At 40.8% G+C, this 25074-nt stretch overlaps 2 protein-coding genes across 2 annotated transcripts in view; both read left to right on the top strand.

The window, feature by feature from the left end:
* Positions 1-25074, top strand: part of LOC127334742 (uncharacterized) — a 167549-nt gene that overhangs the window by 92757 nt on the left and 49718 nt on the right. The gene's annotated exons all lie outside the window — the stretch shown is intronic.
* Positions 719-1488, top strand: LOC139835267 (uncharacterized). The gene has a single exon (XM_071825165.1). The coding sequence runs from the start codon at positions 848-850 to the stop codon at positions 1382-1384; it is 537 nt and encodes a 178-aa protein (XP_071681266.1). The 5' UTR covers positions 719-847; the 3' UTR covers positions 1385-1488.

Genomic DNA, 25074 nt, shown 5'->3' with positions numbered 1-25074 from the left:
TACCTACAGACCAATTTACGTTACTACGTGACTTGGTATGGTAGCCGATCATGCCAAACAGACTACATTGTTTTGTTACCACAATTTGTTTTGTTAAATCCTAATCATAAATTTTAGATCTAACCAATGTTGAGGAAACCGTTTATCTATCGGTGTTAACTCGGTCGGTAGGCGATTAGCAATTATAGAAAAATTTGCCAATTAACCGGGCAATAAATAAGTTAATCGATCGATAAATGAGTTTATCGGTGACACTTAATAGCGATTAATCGTTGAATTGGACGATTTTTCGAAATAATATAGATGATGTGGTTTAATGTGGTGGCTTTATTAGACATTCGTATATCTATCGTATATTCCTTTAAGTATATAGTAGATAGAAATAGATAGATGTATGATGAAATGGAGGTAATACTATATAGGTGTATTTGGGATATGGGGAGTTATCCATGACGTGGGTAATCGGATCAGATTATCCAACATTCAACAACGACGGTTTCATCGGATAGCAAGAGCCGAGAGCGGCACATGCATCTTCCAACCGGCATTTACCATTCGCGTTGGATCCATGATATATCTCCGTGCATGCACCCTGCCACTCGGTCGAGCGTGAACGCCGAGGGCGCACCACCCGCCTCCATGGAGACCCGCTCAGCCGCTCTCGATCGGCTCCATCAGACGGAGATTCGGAGCTGCTCTGCTCAGTATTCTCTCTCGCGATCATAGATACATAGGCGACGGCCGGGCACAGCTGCTGCAACCACGTACGTAGGCTCGCAGCCACCAGGCCACCACATACGCAGCTCAGCCACCGACCACTCCCAGCGCGCACGACGCCCGTCCGTCCATGGCGCCCCCACCGCTCCACCGCCCTCCCTACTTAGGCCCCACTTGGCCCATCGCGCGCCACCGTTCCGCACCACCATTGACGCCCCCGCCAGCGCTCCACCCCTGCTCCGACCTCCTCACCGAGGCGCTCGGGGCCGAGAGCTTAGACCCATACGACGTCGCCATGGACGGCGTCGCCGCGGTCGAAGCCCGGGACCCGCCTTGCAAGAGAGAGCAGCGTGAGCCTGATGATGACGCCGACCAAGGTTTCGTGATGCCGAGGCGGACGAGGAGGGGGAGGGTAAAGTTCCCTCCACCGATCTCGGTGATCGGCAAGAGCGGGCGCCCGTGGCTGACTCTCCGGGCGCACCGGGAGGACGGCCGGCTCGTGCTGCGGGAGATGCGGCTGCCGTCGCTGGAGCTGCTCCAGTGTGCAGGGAGGACGGGAGGTTTAAGCTGTTTAGGCACCCGGAGGCCGGCGCCGGCGGCCGATGCGTCGTTGCCAGCGCTAGATCACCCACTGCGGCGCAGGACTAGGGAAAGGGGAGCAGTTTGAGATGATGGAGCGGCTGATCGAACAGACAGACTTATCTGTAATTTAGTTCCTGCGTGACAGAACTCGAGTTATTCCTCACCTTCCTGCAACAATGTTCATGATCATCTTGCATTCTCGTCTGATCTATCCATGCATGGCTGCAAAAATCATCTCCCACATGTTCCAATGTCTCTCCATCGATCTGTTCCGTAGCATGTGAACTGGAATACACTGCATTGAATATATCAAAATCACTTGGAAAACAACAATTAATCATCACAGAAGATTTTTATATCATACGGAGTACTCCGTATTTAACTTCAGTTTTCACGTGGAAATGTAAGTTATTTATTATCTTATTTTTTGGTGTTAAGAAATCAAACCTCACATACACAATAAAATTACTCAAGATCAACCAATTAATTGATATATAGCATTGTCCACAGAGAGTGTATCCATACCATCTATACTGCATCAAGATTCGTGCAACTTCTTTTTGTTCCCCTCTCAAACAATTTCTCATTTTCGTATCTCTCACACCACATATTGTTTGAACTCGAAAATTTGCAGACCACTTAAGCATAACAATTGGAACGTGGGAAAAATATTTTGTATTTTTTTCAATCATTGTGTATATATATATTTAAAGAATTTATTTTGAAGTTTAAATAATTTGCAATTTAAAATTGCACAAAAAATTTCAAAACTATTTTCCCCCATTCTTTTATTTTTATTTTTGAGTGACTTGCGAAAAAATAAAATCAAAAAATTATATAATTTAAGAGATATGAAAAAGCAAAAGTAAAAAAAAAAAGAGGTGGTGGGCAGAGCGCACGTGCGCTCTTGCAGTTTTCCCTTGTCCACCTGCAGAGGAAGTAACGTAATTTGAGCTTATCAAGGTAACAAAGCGTGCAAGTTTATCCAAATTGTGTTTTTCTTCTAGCTAACTTCATTATCTAAAATTTTGACTTCAACTTGTTTACACTATATTTTTTTTAAAACAAACACAATACAAACGCAGATATGTATATACACGCGGATACACTCGCCCTATAAGTGCACACACGTAATGAGAACCTCTAAACACGAGCGAAGCTTCTCTAAGGTCAAGGTACCTAGGTACGACACCTGCCCTACCTTGAATTTTGGCCAAATAATTTATATAGGTATGCATCTCTGACTATTTCTATTTGGTAGCAGTTTTTGCATTTTCTGTCTGGTCCAAAGAAACAAAGGGAAATCACGATACATGGGCAATACAATTTAATTTTTTTGCATCAGTTTAATTTTATGCCTTAGAGTTTGCCCGGTCCTAATTATTATCTTTTCCCTCACCACTGGCCTCTAAAGACTGCATATATCAGATACCTTTGATGTGCACATGTTAGATACCACAAACCTGTAAACGTGGCTACGTATAACATTGGGAAAAAATTGGCATTGTGTTTGCATCATAATACTTTCATGAAATTATCTGAAATTTTTAGAGGTAACTTTGTGAATTAAGGAGAAATGTGGTGCTTATTAACGGGGTCAGCAATTTAGGTGAGCCCAACGGCTTGTGGAGACAATCACTGTACGACTTTAGCGGAAATTCAATTCGACTCACAGGTGCATAGGTGCATATGCTTCCTCTACCAAAAAATACATTTCGAAGTGTCGAATTTTTTTGATTTTTGTTACATGTACATCTTCATAATATACGTGCATTTGTCAAGTTTTGCGAAAAAATGATATTTTTCGTCGTCTATGTAAAAAATAGAAAAAATATATCTTGTGAAAAGCCTTATTTTTAGCGCCAATTTTTATCTTTTTACACACGTCACACGACAAGTCGATTTTTCATGAAACAACCTTGTGGGTGCGTAGCACGTGAAGATGTATATGCGAATTTTTTATTTCAAACTTTTTGACATTTCAAAATATGTTTAACATGGGTTTCAAAATAAAAGGAGCATATGCTCCCATGAGCTAAAACACCACTCCCCAACTTTAGTACATAATTTTCTAGTCCCATAATATAAGATGTTAGTACAAGCAAGATAGAAATATATTGGTTGTAATATCATCTTGTATTATTGGACGAAGGTACTAAAAATTAAACCATGTCCTTATAAGTAATCAGTAAAATCAACAAAACGTAGCGAAAATGAATAAATTTTGTAGAAGTTAGTGACGTGTGCAATCTCACAAGTTGCTCATATCAATACATTTCATTTCATTCCTAATGATAATTAATTTAGTCATGTATTTTTTGTGACCCCCGTTTGGCCATATTTTGGGAGGGGCGTAGTATATTTGATTTCGAGAGAGTGGAATAGTTATTCGCTAGTTATTCTACACATACTTTGTTTCTTTATATTTGATTTTTACGGCACGTAAATTTGTCTTACCATGAAAGTTTAGAAGAATCTTTAAAAAAATGCATGATATAAAAATGTTTTATTTACACGAGGTACCAAAAATACGATTTAAAATATGTATGTATTATATTTTTTACGCTATTCCGACTCATATATTGTGTTTCCTATGTTGATTTTTTGTTGTAGATCAATATGAATATATCTATTCATATATGATACACAAAAATTTAATATATAACAACATATAAATAACATTGGAAAAAAATTGGCATTATGTTTGCATCATAATACTTTCACGAATTATCTGAAATTTTTAGAGGCAACTTTGTGAATTAAGGAGAACTGCGGTGCTTATTAACGGGGTCAACAAGTAGATGAGCCCAACGGCTTGTGGAGACAGTGTACGACTTTAGTACTCTTATTTTTCTAGTCCCATAATATAAGATGTTAGTACAAGCAAGATAGATATATTGGTTGTAATAACATCTTATATTATTGGACGAAGGTACTAAAATTTAAACCTTGTCCTTATAAGTAATCAGTAAAATCAACCAAAACGAAGCGAAAATGAATAAATTTTGTAGAAGTTAGTGACGCGGGAGATCTCCGAAGCTGCTCAGATCAATACATTTAATTTCATTCCTAGTGAGAATTAATTTAGTCATGTATTTTTGTGACCCCTGTTTGACCATATATATTTTGGGAGGGGTGTGTTATATTAGATTTCGAGAGAGTGGAATAGTTATTCCCTAGTTATTGTACACATACTATGTTTCTTTATATATGGTTTTTACGGCACGTAAATTTTGTCTTACCTTGAAAGTTTAGAAGAATGTAAAAATGCATGATATAAAATGTTTTATTCACATGAGGTACAGTACCAAAAATACGATTTAAAATATGTATGTATTACATTTTTACGCTATTCCTACTCATATACTGTGTTTCCTATGCTGATTTTTCGTTGTAGATCAATATGAATATAACTATTCATATATGAAACATAAATTTTTAATGTTACACCATACAAAATCTTTGGTGTAGGATTTCTATGTTCATGGATTGAAATTTATAGTATTATAACTTCAATTCTTGAGAAAGCCACGGTCCAATTTAATTATTGACTTCTAGTAGAGTACTTCAAAATCGTTATTTCAATCTTAGAAAACATGATTATCGGGATTCAGGTCCAGTTCGTCATGCACAACCTCTTCTTCTCGCACATTTCGCATCGCCTCCCTCGCTTTTTCATTTCCGCATAGCGCCCGGTGACAAGGTATTAACTTGTCAATGCCTACGGGTTGTAGACTAGGGTTTAGTTGGAAGTAGAGGGCAAGTAGATCTCGAAGGTTTCAGCCGAAAAGTACTCGACGATTATGAAAACTAGGGTTTGAGAGACAATGATTCGATGCTTTCTTTGTCCCTCGACTCCCCCTTATATAGGAGGTGGAGCCGAGGGATTCGTGTTGTACAAGTTACATAGTCCGAGACGATTTACAACTCATCCCGCAAGATTACAAACATCATCTATAATACAATTCTAACTTTCCTTAATATCAACTTGGGCTTCCGATTCTTCTTATTCTTCGAGTCGCGGGCCTTCAATAAACCCCGGGTACTATCTTCGGCAGGCCCATTTGGGATGCCTAGCCCCCGAGATTTTGCTTGAATCGTAGAGTCAGGGAAAATCTCCACTGTTTATTTTTACTCGACAACTTAAAACTTCTCTATATTTCTTCATATGAATTTCTATATTGTACAGGGATAATGGTAGTTGGGGCTAGTTCATCTGACGGATCAGGTACTAGTTAACTGCTCTAGTGGCAATCCGCAAAAACCTACTTCAAGATCACATCCCTGGACATGATCTCGGGATACTGGTGTAGACTTCGACAGGTGCCGCTTAAGGTCTTACCATTCTGTCGAGTCCCAGTCATATTTATCGGGTACCTAACGCGTCCGTTAGGATTTTTCTTCGTATCTGTTGATACGGATAAAAGTAGCAAACCGACGTCAGAGACGGCGCCACGCCACACAGAACGGATCTGGGGTCTTACCTTCGCAAAGTTTTGCGGTATTCAGAAATTGTCCGCAACTTTGGCGTTCTGAGAATATATTGTCGAGTGCTTATTCGGCTGTTGGAATGACACATTTTATTGAGTCAACGGATGACTTATATTGCCCTCCCGATGGGAGTATATGTAGAGTTACTTATAACTCGAAATATACTCTCTTGTTCTTCTATCTTTCGTCTTCTCCCTTTTTTTACAATTTCATCGGGCACGCGAACAGCGTTCCCGATGGGAGTAGCCCCCAAGGCTACAGCCAAGGACTTGTGCTTGGGTGTAGGCTCCACGCCTTATGCCGCTATATTTTCTTTTTCTCCCGCAATTTTCAAATCTCTCGGGTGCGCGAACAGCGCTCCCGATGGGAGTAGCCCCCGAGGCTATGAGCAAATATTTGCATTTGATCATAGGCTCACGCCATTTCTATTTTGTCTTTCTCGAACTTTTCATCTTTCCAAAGTAGCCCCCGAGCATTTGATCAAAAACTTGTATTTGATCAAAGGCTCTCCAATATATATTTTTTACTGTCGCCTTTTTTCATGAAGCTGTGAAGTCGAATTTTTCTCCTACCAAAGTGACTTTATTGCTGACGATAGCCACGATTGCAATTTTCTGAAATCGCGAGAAGTCCTCTCCCGCTGCCTTGCGGGCCCAAATTATGCATCATATTGACACGTCGTGCAAGTGGGGGACACACGTCCTCCGCTTTTCTTGGCATACGCACTGTAACTCCTCCAGGGTTAAATTACTTTTGTACCCCTGTTCCACGTGGTCATCATCTGCCGCACACTTTTTCCATCCAACGATACGCCGCTCCGCCGCACCTCTATATAAGATCCCCTTCTTCTTCCTCGAGCACCTCCGCTCGCGTCGTTCTCCTGCTCTCCTCTGCAAAAACTCCTCTTGCGCCCCACAGTTCCCTGAGCTCATCTTCTCCCAAGCTGCATTCCTGCGCCATTGTTAATGCCACCGCGTAGATTGACCAGACATAGCACGCCAGAATCGACGATGGCTTCCGTGGATCTGGGAAGCGCCGAGTGGGAGAGATCCAAAATCTCCACCCAAGACATCAACCTCCTGAAGAAACTGGGGATCAGCAAGAAGCCCAAGGCGTTGTGCTTCCCCAGCGAAGAAAGCTACCCAACCCCTCCAATGGAGTATCGGGTTAGTTTTGTCGACCATCTCATCCGCGGCCTTTCTGCCCCCATTCACCCTTTCCTTCGAGGATTACTTTTTGTTTATGGTCTGCAACTTCATCACCTCACGCCCAATTCTATCCTCCACATATCCATTTTCATCACCCTCTGCGAAGCCTTCCTTGGCGTCCAACCTAACTGGGTGCTATGGAAGCGCATTTTCTTTTGTCGCCGCAATGGCTCTCCCATTGTCGCCTATAATATAGGCGGCGTTGTTATCTGCGTTCACCCCGATGTCAAGTATTTCGACGTCAAATTCCCTGACTTAGTTCAAGGGTGGCGCAAGAAATGGTTGTACATCCATGAGGAGAACCATGGATGTGCTGAAGACAATATTCCTCCTTTTGACGGTGCCGAGAAAATCTATCGCCGCCGCTCCTGGGATGCAGAGGCTACCGAAGAAGAAAAAATGTCGACGGAGGCATTGATGACTCGCATCCACGAGTTGCAAAACACTCGCGGCAAAGAGCTATCAGGTATCCAAATCACAGCGTATTTCCTTAGAATCAGAGTGCAGCCTCTTCAGGCTCGCAAATACCCTCTCTGGAAATATGCTGGCGACAAGGATGCAGATCGGTTGTCGGTGGATTTAGAGGTCAAGGGCTTAGAGAAACTTGTCCGGAAAATTTCCTCCCTCAGCAAAAAAGATCCCGTCCCTTCTTCTTGTCGCGTAAAACCATACAGCGCCACCAATGCGCTCCCCAAGGTAACCTTTGTCGACTTTTGCTCATTTTTATTTGCCATCCTTTGCATAACTCTTTTGCTGACACCCCCCTTGTTTTCATATAGAACCATCCAGATCTTGTCTCGCTTCCTCCCCTTCCTGAAGGTGGAGAAGTTGAAGAACGTGCTGTTGTTATTGAAGACAACCAAGATGCTCCTGTCCCTGATAGTGAACCCGCAGGTTCTCGAAAATCTGCGGGATCCTCTGAAAAGGAAGCAGAACATGAGGGTACCACATCGGCACAGTCTCCTCCTCCTGCTGTTTCTCCAAAGAACAAAAGGAAAAGGGCTGATGTCGAAGATTCCGGCACCTCCAAAGCCGAAGAAACTGCTCCTTCACGCCAGAAGGCAGCTTTTGATCCATACCTTGAAGCCCTCGTCAGCTCGTAAGTTATCTTTTTGTTTCTCCTTGTTTTGCTACTCGAAGATTTTTGTCTATCTTGCTTTTTTTTATACTGCCGCCATTTAATCGTAGTGGTGACGAGGAAGAAATTCCAGCTACTGATGCGACTGCTCGAACGAGTACGTCGCATACTCTAGTTGTTTCCGAGGTGCAAGTTGAAGGAGAAGAATCTTCGCCTCCTCAACAAAACATCGACGCTCCTACTCCTCCTGCAAGCCCCCTTGTCCCTTCACCAAAAAGGACAAGGGTTGAAACAATCACGGAGCCTACCCTACAATTGGGTGGCTCCTCGAGTCCTCTTTTGGATGATGTAAGTCCTTAATTTCTTTTTGTCATTGTCTATATTTTCTCTGTTTGCTTCTTTGTCCCATCATGTTTTTTCCCATACCGACGCTCTCTTTCTTTATCCTTCTTTGACAGCCTATGATCAAAGAACTTATTCGCATCGGTGCCCAATTCGTTGGGTACCGCGAGTATGCCAGCAAGACCGAAGGTAATGACTCCCTGCTTGCCTTTGTTCATGACTTCTTGCTCCTGTTTTATCGCAATTTTGACTATTTTTAACTATTTTGGCAGAAAAACTTGCGGAGGCCAACAAACTTGCCGACACGCTTGCTCAGAAATTAGAGCAGAGTGAGGCGGCTCGCAAGAAGGCCGAATCTGATGCTGGCAAAGCTAGGGCAGAGGCTGATAAGGCCAAGGCAGAAACTGCTGGTGTCGAAGATCTCGAGAAGAGACTTCATGATGCCGAAACTTCCTTGAGCGAGCATAAAGCCGCGCAGGCTGCTCGTGAAAAAGCGATCCTCAAGCGCTTGAACTCGCAGAGACATCGGCATGGACCATGGCCGCCATGGTGACGGCGAACCCTGCACCACCTCCAACCTTCTCCTCACAATCCCGTACATTCACCGCAAGCATTTCACTGCGCACCTGCAGAGCCATATCCCGCTCCCGATCCCTAGCTCTAACCGCGACACCGGCGCCGGCGCGCTCCATCCACCTCCGCGCACGGGCCACCAAGAACGGCTCGGCACCGCCTCACCCGCTCTTGGACAGGCAGCATTAAAACTTAAAAGGCTACCTCATCTCATGCCATGACTTCTCCAATAATTCAAGATTCCTTGCCAGTACTTAGGTGTGGCGTACTCAAATCAACTGCTGCCAAGTGATCAGATTACTCTTCTTGTACGTGGTAATCCTCAAGGCTATGGATCTTGTAAAAAAATGATCTTGTGTCGATAGTAGTTTTAACGTTTTACAGTAGAACAAAAGGCAGCCAAACAAAAGTCAGTTGGCATGCAAAATGTAAACGAAACATGAGAATATGAGCAGATACTGGCCAGTTCCAGACTGAAACCCTAACATAGATCTATAAATTATGTTTTACATACTTCTGGGGTAGACAGTCAGATATGCAAGGTTGGAGTCACAGCCATAAGGGAATAAACATTAAGGGAAAAATTTACTGGCTTTCACCATTAAGCTATGCAAAGCAATAGCAGGTAAGGCAACCAACCAACGCACAAAACAAAATATAGGTGATGGCAGGAACATGTACTGGAAATCAATGGTTTGTTTCTTATATCGCTCATCATGAAGTGCACTCTTACCATCATGACATGATTCAAGACTAAAGCTGAATGGAGTCTAGGTCTGAGATTTGTAGGATCTCCTTAGTATCTTAAATGGTGAATCACTTAAGGTCACATGCAACTTTATCTACTCAATAAGGACAGTCAAGATTGCATTCGAGATCGGTCTCTCTCTGATAGGCTGCCTCAAATGATCTTCGGAATCTGTTCACCAGGCAGCGGAGGCTCGCATAAATCGCCTATGAAAGTATCCCAGCCTGCGAACCAATCCCAAACGAAAAAGTAAATATATCACATATAACCGTTGAGAGTGGTAATAGAAAAGCTTATTGTTGTGATAGCTGAGGAAATGCCTTTCTTCTTGAAATTATGGACTGTATACCTCCTGGCCTGGTCGTTTGACTGGCATGTATATATAATATTAATAAGGTGAAAAGTGTTTGCAACTTCATTTTCGTTCGCCTTAAAACAGTAAGGTTTGGGAGTTGAAGTGGAAACTATATATATCCTTAGTGCATTGAACTTACTTCCATTCCTGAGTTGATATTGAAACTATATCCTTAGAGCATCGAACTTGCTTTAATTCATGGGAGATGAACTGGAAATATTGTCCTCAGTGCATAGACCTGACCTTTATTTGGTTCATTCATACGTTCATCGTTTCGGATTCTGACCATAGTGACCGAGAAACATATTCGTGAATTTTAAATTTGTGTGACATGAAACACCTTTCTCTTTTGTGTTCAAATTTGTCAGATTTGCCGATGCAGAATTTTTTATCAGTCGCAGTTGCTCTCTACAATTGCATAAGCTGCTGCTATGGTTCTTGAAATGACACGATTGTCTGCTATCTAAAACACACTAGGGATGTACCAATTATTCTGATGAAGAGTATATGTATAAGGTGATGAGCGATTAAAAAATATTGTGAGTTTGTGTAGTATTGTAGTTTTGGAATGTCCTAATCCGATGTTGGAATTTAATTCTCAATCAAAACTATCAGGTTTTGAACATTTCTGTTTGATGTGTAATGCTTCTCATTATCGATTGCCATTTTTTAAAATCACAAATGTCGTATCTTAATAATACGCAGAATATTATTGCTCGAGTTGTGTCGATGACAATCTCCCTTTTTTTGTTTTGCAAGGAGGTGATTTTAAGAACAACTTGTGATGCGGAGTCCTCTTTATTATCATTAACCTATGACAACAATATGGTCTTGCATCTGACATGGCTGTGTTTATTCTTTTTAAGAGGAACGTAGCCCAGCCAGTGAGCATGGTGTTCCATGTACTGTTGGGGTGATTTGCTATGCCATCAAGGCGATCAGTCGATGATAAGTATTCACAATGTTATTTCGTGAGGATTCAAGTTTGTTTTAATTTGGTTAATAGTCTATTTGAGTACTACAATTTGAGTAATAAATTATTCACCTTTATCGGTGTACATAAGTGTTTCTATATGGTGTTAGTTAAATAAATGCAAATAAAATTAATTACTTTTTACCAACAAATAAAGTGTGTGGCAGCAATGTAGTAGTTGCATCCGGCAGCTGCGCAGTCGCGCAACGGGTCATCTAGTAGTCATAAAACTAAGCTTGCTGGCCAGCCGAGCATCATAGTGTTCATCTTCACAAGCGCGCACTCGACACGTCCACTCCCTACGGCGTTTAGGGTCCACACTCAACATGCATAGAACCAGTGGGCATCAATGCACGATACAGAGCAAAGCACGAGATCTAGTCTGCCATGTACTCAACAATAGGGGCGTTTGTTGCGGAAAGTACCATGTGCACATGAGCACAAGTGCTCCTTGGACATTTGGATTTTTGAAAATTTTCAAAACCTCGCTCTTTTATGTTTTCAAAAATTATGACGTTAAATTTGTAGATATATTTAGACACGAGGAGTGTAGTCAAAAAAGTCCCATTAAAAAATACTTTGTATTTTGGAAAATACAAAAAAGATAAATTTCTGACTATAAATAGTAGTACAATAGTACGTATATTTTGTCAGTGTACTGCCAGAAATTTGTCTTTTTTGCATCTCCAAAAATATAACGTATTTTTTGACGAGACTTTTTTGATTCCAATCCCCGTATACACATCTATCTACATATTTAATGTCATAATTCTTGAAAGCAGAGAAATATGAGAATCTGAAATTTTCAAAAATCCAAAAGTGAAGGGAGCACTGACTCCCATGTGCACAAAATCCTTGTCCCGTTTGTTGCTACTGTACAGTACTCTTGCGTGCTATTGCTACAGTTCACTGAAATTGGCTTGGGACGTGCTACGATCCTGCCTACGCTACTGCTCAACATGCATAGAGTGGGCATCAATGAAACCGATCTTGGACAGGCAGCATTAAAACTTAAAAGGCTACCTCATCTCATGCCATGACTTCTCCAATAATTCAAGATTCCTTGCCAGTACTTAGGTGTGGCGTACTCAAAACTTCAACTGCTGCCAAGTGATCAGATTACTCTTCTTGTACGTGGTAATCCTCAAGGCTATGGATCTTGTAAAAAATGATCTTGTGTCGATAGTAGTTTTAACGTTTTACAGTAGAACAAAAGGCAGCCAAGCAAAAGTCAGTTGGCGTGCAAAATGTAAAAGAGCAGATATTGGCCAGCTCCAGACTGAAACCCTAACACAGATCTATAAATTATGTTTTACATACTTTTGGGGTAGACAGTCAGATATGCAAGGTTGGAGTCACGGCCATAAGGAAATAAACATTAAGGGAAAAATTTACTGGCTTTCACCATTAAGCTATGCAAAGCAATAGCAGGTAAGGCAACCAACCAACGCACAAAACAAAATATAGGTGCTGGCAGGAACATGTACTGGAAATCAATGGTTTGTTTCTTATATCGCTCATCACCAAGTGCACTCTTTCCATCATGACATGATTCAAGACTAAAGCTGAATGGAGTCTAGGCCTGAGATTTGTAGGATCTCCTTAGTATCTTAAATGGTGAATCACTTAAGGTCACATGCAACTTTATCTACTCAATAAGGACAGTCAAGATTGCATTCGAGATCGGTCTCTCTCTTATAGGCTGCCTCAAATGATCTTCGGAATCTGTTCACCAGGCAGCGAAGGCTCGCATAAATCGCCTATGAAAGTATCCTAGCCTGCGAACCATTCCCAAACGAAAAAGTAAATATATCACAAATAACCGTTGAGAGTGGTTATAGAAAAGCTTATTGTTGTGATAGATGAGGAAATGCCTTTCTTCTTGAAATTATGGACTGTATACCTCCTGGCCTGGTTGTTTGACTGGCATGTATATATAATATTAAACAGGTGAAAAGTGTTTGCAACTTCATTTTCGTTCGCCTTAAAACAGTAAGGTTTGGGAGTTGAAACGGAAACTATATATATCCTTAGTGCATTGAACTTACTTCCATTCCTGAGTTGATATTGAAACTATATCCTTAGAGCATCGAACTTGCTTTCATTCCTGGGAGATGAACTGGAAATATTGTCCTCAGTGCATAGACCTGACCTTTATTTGGTTCATTCATACATTCATCGTTTAGGATTCTGACCATAGTGACCGAGAAACATATTCGTGAATTTTAAATTCTTGTGACATGAAACACCTTTCTCTTCTGTGTTCAAATTTGTGAGATTTGCTGATGCAGATTTTTTTATCAGTCGCAGTTGCTCTCTACAATTGCATAAGCTGCTGCTATGGTTCTTGAAATGACACGACTGTCTGCTATCTAAAACACACTAGGGATGTACCAATTATTCTGATGAAGAGTATATGTATAAGGTGATGAGAGATTAAAAAATATTGTGAGTTTGTGTAGTATTGTAGTTTTGGAATGTCCTAATCCGATGTTGGAATTTAATTCTCAATCAAAACTATTAGGTTTTGAACATTTCTGTTTGATGTGTAATGCTTCTCATTATCGGTTGCCATTTTTTAAATCACAAATGTCGTATCTTAATAATACGCAGAATATTATTGCTCGAGTTGTGTCGATGACAATCTCTTTTTTTTATTTTGCAAGGAGGTGATTTTAAGAACAACTTGTGATGCGGAGTCCTCTTTATTATCATTAACCTATGACATCAATATGGTCTTGCGTCTGACATGGCTGTGTTTATTCTTTTTAAGAGGAACGTAGCCCAGCCAGTGAGCATGGTGTTCCATGTACTGTTGGGGTGATTTGCTATGCCATCAAGGCGATCAGTCGATGATAAGTATTCACAATGTTATTTCGTGAGGATTCAAGTTTGTTTTAATTTGTTTAATAGTCTATTTGAGTACTACAATTTGAGTAATAAATTATTCACCTTTATCGGTGTACATAAGTGTTTCTATATGGTGTTAGTTAAATAAATGCGAATAAAATTAATTACTTTTTACCAACAAATAAAGTGTGTGGCAGCAATGTAGTAGTTGCATCCGGCGATTCTTGCGATCGCGCAACGGGTCATCTAGTAGTCATAAAACTAAGCTTGCTGGCCAGCCGGGCATCATAGTGTTCATCTTCACAAGTGCGCACTCGACACGTCCACTCCCTACGGCGTTTAGGGTCCACACTCAACATGCATAGAACCAGTGGGCATCAATGCACGATGCAGAGCAAAGCACGAGATCTAGTCTGCCATGTACTCAACAATAGGGACGTTTGTTGCGGAAAGTACCATGTGCACATGAGCACAAGTGCTCCTTGGACTTTTGGATTTTTGAAAATTTTCAAAACCTCGCTCTTTTATGTTTTCAAAAATTATGGCATTAAATATGTAGATAGATTTCGACACGAGGAGTGTGATACGTCTCCGACGTATCGATAATTTCTTATGTTCCATGCCACATTATTGATGATATCTACATGTTTTATGCATACTTTATGTCATATTTATGCATTTTTCGGCACTAACCTATTAACGAGATGCCGAAGAGCCAGTTGCTGTTTTCTGCTGTTTTTGGTTTCAGAAATCCTAGTAAGAAAATATTCTCGGAATTGGACGAAATCAACGCCCAGGGGCCTATTTTACCACGAAGCTTCCAGAAATCCGAGGGAGAGACGAAGTGGGGCCACGAGGTGGCCAGACACCAGGGCGGCGCGGCCCAAGCCCTGGCCGCGCCGGCCTGCTGTGTGGGGCCCCCGTGACGCCCCCTGACCTATCTCCTCCGCCTACTTAAAGCCTTCGTCGCGAAAACCCCAGTACCGAGAGCCACGATACGGAAAACCTTCCAGAGACGCCGCCGCCGCTAATCCCATCTCGGGGAATTCAGGAGATCGCCTCCGGCACCCTGCCGGAGAAGGGAATCATCTCCCGGAGGACTCTTCACCGCCATGGTCGCCTCCGGAGTGATGAGTGAGTAGTTCACCCCTGGACTATGGGTCCATAGCAGTAGCTAGATGGTCGTCTTCTCCTAATTGTGCTTCATTGTCGGGTCTTGTGAGCTGCCTAACATGATCAAGATCATCTATCTGTAATGCTATATGTTGTGTTTGTTGGGATCCGATGAATAGAGAATGCTATGTTATGTTGATTATCAATATCATCTATGTGTTGTTTATGATCTTGCATACTCTCCGTTACTAGTAGAGGCTCTGGCCAATTTGATACTTGTAACTCCAAGAGGGAGTATTTATGCTCGATAGTGGGTTCATGTCTCCATTAAATCTGGGGGAGTGACAGCAACCCCTAAGATTGTGGATGTGTTGTTGCCACTAGGGATAAAACATCAATGCTATGTCTAAGGATATATTCGTTGATTACATTACGCACCATACTTAATGCAATTGTCTGTTGTTTGCAACTTAATACTGGAAGGGGTTCGGATGATAACCTGAAGGTGGACTTTTTAGGCATAGATGCATGCTGGATAGCGGTCTATGTACTTTGTCATAATGCTCAATTAAATCTCACTATACTCGTCATATCATGTATGTGCATGGTCATGCCCTCTTTATTTGTCAATTGCCCAACTGTAATTTGTTCACCCAACATGCTATTTATCTTATGGGAGAGACGCCTCTAGTGAACTGTGGACCCCGGTCCATTCTTTTAATCAAATACAATCTACTGCAATACTTGTTCTACTGTTTTCTGCAAACAATCATCATCCACACTATACATCTAATCATTTGTTACAGCAAGCCGGTGAGATTGACAACCTCACTGTCACGTTGGGGCAAAGTAATTCGGTTGTGTTGTGCAGGTTCCACGTTGGCGCCGGAATCCCTGGTGTTGCGCCGCACTACATCTCGCCGCCATCAACCTTCAACGTGCTTCTTGGCTCCTACTGGTTCGATAAACCTTGGTTTCTTACTGAGGGAAAACTTGCCGTTGTACGCATCACACCTTCCTCTTGGGGTTCCCAACGGACGCGTGATGTACGCGTATCAAGCTCTTTTTCTGGCGCCGTTGCCGGGGAGATGAAGACACGCTGCAAGGGGAGTCTCCACCTCCAATCTCTTTACTTTGTTTTTGTCTTGCTTTACTTTTATTTAGTACTTTGTTTGCTGCATTATATCAAAACACAAAAAAACTAGTTGCTAGTTTTACTTTATTTACTATCTTGTTTGCCATATTAAAAACACAAAAAAATTAGTTACTTACATTTAATTTATCTAGTTTGTTTTATTTACTATTGCTAAAATGAGTAATCCTGAAGTTGAAGTTCATTTATTTAAGCAACAAGGGGGAGAATGTTTAAAAGATGCTTGGTATAGAATTAGTGATGCTCATAATAGGTGCACTAAGAAACACTCCACCACTATTCTACTCAGGAATTTTTATGTTGGTATCTCTAGCTGGAATAGGTATGTTCTTGATTGTCTCGCGGGAGGTAATTTCCTAGGCACTCCTGCTTTAGAAGCTAGTTGCATTATTGAGAGTCTATTTGGAATACCACTTATCAATGAAGTTAAAACTGAAATCTCTTTTGAAGATGTCATGAAAAAGTTAGAAATCATAGAGCAAAATCTTCCAAGCATTGAGACTAAGTTGGGAGAATTACTTAATAGCACTGATAAGCTCGACAAATCTCTAGGTGGAATTAATGAGAAAATTGCCATCTTAGAAACTTGTGCTATTCATGATAATCAAACCCAAAGGATTAGTGAACTTGAAGAAGCTATGGGAACCTTAGGTTCAACTTTTTCATCTATTAAGTTTAGAGAGAAAGCTTATGTGGGTAAGGAGCAAAAGTTCATGTATGTCTCTAAGGTGCCTAAACCAAAAAACTATTATAGGCCTAAAATTGATAAAGCTCTTAAAACCACTATAGATAAGTGAGAATCTAAGATACCTAATGGGACAAATTGTGAAAATTATGATGTTGATGCTTCGTCTCTTGATAATACTTGATACACACTTTATGCGCCTAGCTGAAAGACGTTAAAGAAAAGCGCTTATGGGAGACAATCCATGATTTCACTACTGCACTTTTATTTTATATTTGAGTCTTGGAAGTTATTAATACTGTGGAAACCTCTCCTTATCTTAGTTTTGTTGCATTGTTGTGCCAAGTAAAGTCGTTGATAGTAAGGTTCATACTAGATTTGGATTACTACGCAGAAACAGATTCCTTGCTGTCACGAATCTGGGCCTAATTCTCTGTAGGTAACTCAGAAAATTATGCCAATTTACGTGAGTGATCCTCAGATATGTACGTAACTTTCATTCAATTTGAGCATTTTCATTTGAGCAAGTCTGGTGCCTCTTAGAAATTCATCTTTACTAACTGTTCTGTTTTGATAGATTCTGCCTTTTATTTCGCATTGCCTGTTTTGCTATGCTTGATGGATTTTTCGATTCCATTAACTTTCAGTAGCTTTGTGCAATGTCCAGAAGTGTTAAGAATGATTATGTCACCTCTGAACATGTGAATTGTGATTGTGCACTAACCCTCTAATGAGTTGTTTTGAGTTTGGTGTGGAGGAAGTTTTCAAGGATCAAGAGAGGAGGATGATACAATATGATCAAGGAGAGTGAAAGCTCTAAGCTTGGGGATGCCCCGGTGGTTCACCCCTGCATATTTCAAGAAGACTTAAGCGTCTAAGCTTGGGGATGCCCAAGGCATCCCCTTCTTCATCGACAACATTATCAGGTTCCTCTAGTGAAACTATATTTTTATTCCATCACATCTTATGTACTTTGCTTGGAGCGTCGGTTTGTTTTTGTTTTTGTTTTGTTTGAATAAAGTTGGATCCTAGCATTCATTGTGTGGGAGAGAGACACGCTCCACTGTTGCATATGGACAAATATGTCCTTAGGCTTTACTCATAGTGTTCATGGCGAAGGTTGAATCTTCTTCGTTAAATTGTTATATGGTTGGAAACGGGAAATGCTATACGTAGTAATTGGTAGAATGTCTTGAATAATTTGATACTTGGCAATTGTTGTGCTCATGTTTAAGCTCTTGCATCATATACTTTTCACCTATTAATGAAGAAATACATAGAGCTTGCTAAAATTTGGTTTGCATAATTGGTCTCTCTAAGGTCTAGATAATTTCTAGTAAGGGTCGAACAACAAGGAAGACGGTGTAGAGTCTTATAATGTTACAATATGTCTTTTATGTAAGTTTTGCTGCACCGGTTCATACTTGTGTTTGTTTCAAGTAGCCTTGCTAGCCTAAACCTTGTATCGAGAGGGAATACTTCTCATGCATCCAAAATCCTTGAGCCAACCACTATGCCATTTGTGTCCACCATACCTACCTACTACATGGTATTTCTCCGCTATTCCAAAGTAAATTGCTTGAGTGCTACCTTCAAATTTCTATCCTCTATATTTGCAATATATAGCTCATGGGACAAATAGCCTAAAAACTATTGTGGTAATGAATATGTACTTATGCACTTTATCTCTGATTAAGTTGCTTGTTGTGCGATAACCATGTTCCTGGGGACGCCATCAACTACTCTTTGTTGAATATCATGTGAGTTGCTATGCATATCCGTCTTGTCTGAAGTAAGGGCGATTTACCATGATTTGAATGGTTTGAGCATGCATACTATTAGAGAAGAACATTGGGCCGCTAACTAAAGCCATGATCCATGGTGGAAGTTTCAGTTTTGGACAAATATCCTCAATCTCATATGAGAAAAGTAATTGTTGTTGAATGCTTAAGCATTAAAGAGGAGTCCATTATCTGTTGTCTATGTTGTCCCGGTATGGATGTCTAAGTTGAGAATAATCAAAAGCGAGAAATCCAATGCGAGCTTTCTCCTTAGACCTTTGTACAGGCGGCATAGAGGTACCCCTTTGTGACACTTGGTTAAAACATATGTATTGCGGTGATAATCCAGGTAATCTGAGCTAATTAGGACAAGGTGCGGGCACTATTAGTATACTATGCATGAGGCTTGCAACTCGTAGGATATAATTTACATAACACATATGCTTTATTACTACCGTTGACAAAATTGTTTCTTGTTTTCAAAACCAAAGCTCTAGCACAAATATAGCAATCAATGCTTCCCTCTGCGAAGGGCCTTTCTTTTACTTTTATGTTGAGTCAGTTCACCTATTTCTCTCCATCTCAAGAAGCAAACACTTGTGTGAACTGTGCATTGATTCCTACATACTTGCATATTGCACTTGTTATATTACTTTACATTGACAATATCCATGAGATATACATGTTATAAGTTGAAAGCAACCGCTGAAACTTAATCTTCCTTTGTGTTGTTTCAATGCCTTTACTTTGAATTATTGCTTTATGAGTTAACTCTTATGCAAGACTTACTGATGCTTGTCTTGAAAGTACTATTCATGAAAAGTTTTTGCTATATGATTCATTTGTTTACTCATATCATTTACATTGCTTTGATCGCTGCATTCATTACATGTGCTTACAATAGTATGATCAAGATTATGATGGCATGTCACTCCAGAAATTATCTTTGTTATCGTTTACCTACTCGAGACGAGCAGGAACTAAGCTTCGGGATGTTGATACGTCTCCGACGTATCGATAATTTCTTATGTTCCATGCCACATTATTGATGATATCTACATGTTTTATGCATACTTTATGTCATATTTATGCATTTTCCGGCACTAACCTATTAACGTGATGCCGAAGAGCCAGTTGCTGTTTTCTGCTGTTTTTGGTTTCAGAAATCCTAGTAAGGAAATATTCTCGGAATTGGACGAAATCAACGCCCAGGGGCCTATTTTGCCACGAAGCTTCCAGAAGTCCGAGGGAGAGACGAAGTGGGGCCACGAGGTGGCCAGACACCAGGGCGGCGCGTGATGTCTACGTTCCCCCTCCTTTCCTGTAGACAGTGTTGGGCCTCCAAGAGCAGAGGTTTGTAGAACAGCAGCAAGTTTTCCCTTAAGTGGATCACCCAAGGTTTATCGAACTCAGGGAGGAAGAGGTCAAAGATATCCCTCTCATGCAACCCTGCAACCACAAAGCAAGAAGTCTCTTGTGTCCCCAACACACCTAATAGGTGCACTAGTTCGGCGAAGAGATAATGAAATACAGGTGGTATGAATATATAGGAGCAGTAGCAACGGTGCCAGAAAATAGCTTGCTGGCGTGTAGTTGATGGTGGTAGTATTGCAGCAGTAGTAACACAGTAAAACAGTAAACAAGCAGCGATAGCAGTATTTAGGAACAAGGCCTAGGGATTGCACTTTCACTAGTGGACACTCTCAACATTGATCACATAACAGAATAGATAAATGCATACTCTACACTCTTGTTGGATGATGAACACATTGCGTAGGATTACACGAACCCTCAATGCCGGAGTTAACAAGCTCCACAATAATGCTCATATTTTAGTAACCTTTAGTGTAAGATAGATCAAAAGACTAAACCAAGTACTAGCATAGCATGCACACTGTCACCTTCATGCATATGTAGGAGGAATAGATCACATCAATATTATCATAGCAATAGTTAACTTCGCAATCTACAAGAGATCATGATCATAGCATAAACCAAGTACTAACACGGTGCACACACTGTCACCTTTACACACGTGCAGGAGGAATAGAACTACTTTAATAACATTGCTAGAGTAGCACATAGATAAATTGTGATACAAACTCATATGAATCTCAATCATGTAAAGCAGCTCATGAGATTATTGTATTGAGGTACATAGGAGAGAGATTAACCACATAGCTACCGGTACAGCCCCGAGCCTCGATGGAGAACTACTCCCTCCTCATGGGAGCAGCAGCGGTGATGAAGATGGCGGTGGAGATGGCAGCGGTGTCGATGGAGAAGCCTTCCGGGGGCACTTCCCCGCTCCGGCAGCGTGCGGAACAGAGACTCCTGTCCCCCGGATCTTGGCCTCGCGATGGCGGCGGCTCGGAAGGTTTACGTGGTTTTCGTCGAACGTTTCAGGGTTTTCGATCCAGGGGCTTTATATAGGCGAAGAGGCGGCGCAGGAGGGTCGAAGGGGCGACGACACCATAGGGCGGCGCGGCCAGGGCCTGGGCCGCGCCGGCCTAGGGTCTGGGGGGCCAGTGCCCCCCCCTCTGGTCCTTCCCGGGTGTTCTGGATGCTTCCGGTGAAAATAGGAACTTGGGCGTTGATTTCGTCCGATTCCGAGAATATTTCGTTACTAGGATTTCTGAAACCAAAAACAGCAGAAAACAGGAACTGGCACTTCGGCATCTTGTTAATAGGTTAGTTCCGGAAAATGCACGAATATGACATAAAGTGTGCATAAAACATGTAGATAACATCAATAATGTGGCATGGAACATAAGAAATTATCGATACGTTGGAGACGTATCAGCATCCCCAAGCTTAGTTCTGCTCATCCCGAGCAGGTAAAACGATAACACAGATAATTTCTGGAGTGACATGCCATCATAACCTTGATCATACTATTTGTAAAGCATATGTAGTGAATGCAGCGATCAAAACAATGTATATGACATGAGTAAACAAGTGAATCATATAGCAAAGACTTTTCATGAATAGCACTTCAAGACAAGCATCAATAAGTCTTGCATAAGAGTTAACTCATAAAGCAATAATTCAAAGTAAAGGCATTGAAGCAACACAAAGGAAGATTAAGTTTTAGCGGTTGCTTTCAACTTGTAACATGTATATCTCATGGATATTGTCAACATAGAGTAATATAACAAATGCAATATGCAAGTATGTAGGAATCAATGCACAGTTCACACAAGTGTTTGCTTCTTGAGGTGGAGAGAGATAGGTGAACTGACTCAACAATGAAAGTAAAAGAATGGTCCTTCAAAGAGGAAAGCATTGATTGCTATATTTGTGCTAGAGCTTTGATTTTGAAAACATAAAGAGAGCATAAAAATAAAGTTTTGAGAGGTGTATGTTGTTGTCAACGAATGGTAGCGGGTACTCTAACCCCCTTGCCAGACAAACCTTCAAAGAGCGGCTCCCATTTTATTTTATTTTGGGTGGCACTCCTTCCAACCTTTCTTTCACAAACCATGGCTAACCGAATCCTCGGGTGCCTGCCAACAATCTCATACCATGAAGGAGTGCCTTTTTATTTTAGTTTTATTACGATGACACTCCTCCCAACCTTTGCTTACACAAGCCATGGCTAACCGAATCCTTCGGGTGCCGTCCAACAATCACATACCATGGAGGAGTGTCTATTTTTGTTAATTAATTTGGGACTGGGAATCCCATTGCCAGCTCTTTTTGCAAAATTATTGGATAAGCGGATGAAGCCACTAGTCCATTGGTGAAAGTTGCCCAACAAGATTGAAAGATAAACACCACATACTTCCTCATGAGCTATAAAACATTGACACAAATCAGAGGTGATACATTTTGAATTGTTTAAAGGTAGCACTCAAGCAATTTACTTTGGAATGGCGGAGAAATACCATGTAGTAGGTAGGTATGGTGGACACAAATGGCATAGTGGTTGGCTCAAGTATTTTGGATGCATGAGAAGTATTCCCTCTCGATACAAGGATTAGGCTAGCAAGGCTTATTTGAAACAAACACAAGGATGAACCGGTGCAGCAAAACTCACATAAAAGACATATTGAAAACATTATAAGACTCTGCACCGTCTTCCTTGTTGTTCAAACTCAATACTAGAAATTATCTAGACCTTAGAGAAACCAAATATGCAAACCAAATTTTAGCATGCTCTATGTATTTCTTCATTAATGGGTGCAAAGCATATGATGCAAGAGCTTAATCATGAGCACAACAATTGCCAAGTATCACATTACCCAAGACATTAATAGCAATTACTACATGTATCATTTTCCAATTCCAACCATATAACAATTTAACGAAGAAGAAACTTCGCCATGAATACTATGAGTAGAAACCAAGGACATACTTGTCCATATGCTACAGCGGAGCGTGTCTCTCTCCCATAAAGTGAATGCTAGGATCCATTTTATTCAAACAAAACAAAAAAAACAAAAACAAACCGACGCTCCAAGAAAAAGCACATAAGATGTGATGGAATAAAAATATAGTTTCAGGGGAGGAACCTGGTAATGTTGTCGATGAAGAAGGGGATGCCTTGGGCATCCCCAAGCTTAGACGCTTGAGTCTTCTTAATATATGCAGGGGTGAACCACCGGGGCATCCCCAAGCTTAGAGCTTTCACTCTCCTTGATCGTAGTATATCATCCTCCTCTCTTGACCCTTGAAAACTTCCTTCACACCAAACTTCTCATAAACTTCATTAGAGGGGTTAGTACATAATCAAAAACTCACATGTTCAGAGGTGACACAATCATTCTTAACACTTCTGTACATTGCTCAAAGCTACTGGAGTTTAATGGAACAAAGAAATCCATCCCACATAGCAAAAGAGGCAATGCAAAATAAAAGGCAGAATCTGTCAAAACAGAACAGTCCGTAAAGACGAATTTTTAATAAATACTTCCGTTGCTCAGATCAGAAAACTCAAAACTAATGAAAGTTGCGTACATATCTGAGGAACACGCACGTAAATTGGCATATTTTTCTGATTTTTCTACAGAGAAAACAGCCCAGATTCGTGACAGATAGAAATCTGTTTCTGCGCAGAAATCCAAATCTAGTATCAACCTTCGATTAGAGGCTTCACTTGGCACAACAAAACACAAAACTAAGATAAGGAGAGGTTGCTACAGTAGTAAACAACTTCGAAGACACAAAATAAAAAACAAAGTACTGTAGCAAAATAAACACATGGGTTATCTCCCAAGAAGTTCTTTCTTTATAGCCATTAAGATGGGCTCAGCAGTTTTAATGATGCACTCGCAAGAAATAATATTTGAAACAAAAGAGAGCATCAAGAGGCAAATACAAAACACATTTAAGCCTAACATGCTTCCTATGAAGAGGAATCTTGTAAATAAACAAGTTCAAGAAGCATAATGCAACAAGCATAGAAACATAAAACAAGTGTAGCTTCAAAAATTTCAGCACATAGAGAGGTGTTTTAGTAACATGAAAATTTCTACAACCATATTTTCCTCTCTCATAATAACTTTCAGTAGCAACATGAGCAAACTCAACAATATAACTATCACATAAAGCATTCTTATCATGAATCTCATGCATAAAATTATTACTCTCCAAATAAGCATAATCAATTTTATTAGTTGTAATGGGAGCAAATTCAACAAAGTAGCTATCATTATTATTTTCATCATCAAATATAGGAGGCATATTGTAATCATAATCAAATTTATCCTCCATAACAGGCGGTACTAAAAGACCAATATCATTATAATCATCATAAATAGGAGGCAAAGTATCATCAAAGTAAATTTTCTCCTCAATGCTTGGGGGACTAAAAAGATCATGCTCATCAAAACCAGCTTCCCCAAGCTTAGAACTTTCTATATCATTATCAACAATGGTGTTCAAAGCGTTCATACTAATATTACTACCAGCATGCAAATAAGATTCCATAGGTTTTTTAATTTTCGCATCAAACAATCCATGTTTTAAATCAGGAAATAGAATAAGAAGATCATTCTTGTCCATTATGCCAAACTAGTGTAAACAAGAAACAAAAAGTTGCAATTGCAGGATCTAAAGGAAATAGCTTCGAGTACTTACGACGACGGAAAATAACTTAGTAGCCGAGGTCCGGAGTGTGAGTACCTTTTACCTTTCCTCCCCGGCAACGGCGCCAGAAAATAGCTTGATGTCTACGTTCCCCCTCCTTTCCTGTAGACAGTGTTGGGCCTCCAAGAGCAGAGGTTTGTAGAACAGCAGCAAGTTTTCCCTTAAGTGGATCACCCAAGGTTTATCGAACTCAGGGAGGAAGAGGTCAAAGATATCCCTCTCATGCAACCCTGCAACCACAAAGCAAGAAGTCTCTTGTGTCCCCAACACACCTAATAGGTGCACTAGTTCGGTGAAGAGATAATGAAATACAGGTGGTATGAATATATAGGAGC

This window comes from Lolium perenne, chromosome 2 (genome assembly GCF_019359855.2).
Source record: "Lolium perenne isolate Kyuss_39 chromosome 2, Kyuss_2.0, whole genome shotgun sequence".
NCBI classification, from domain to species: Eukaryota; Viridiplantae; Streptophyta; class Magnoliopsida; order Poales; family Poaceae; genus Lolium; species Lolium perenne.
Note: the sequence above shows the minus strand (reverse complement) of the source record. Positions and strands in the feature narration are given on the sequence as shown.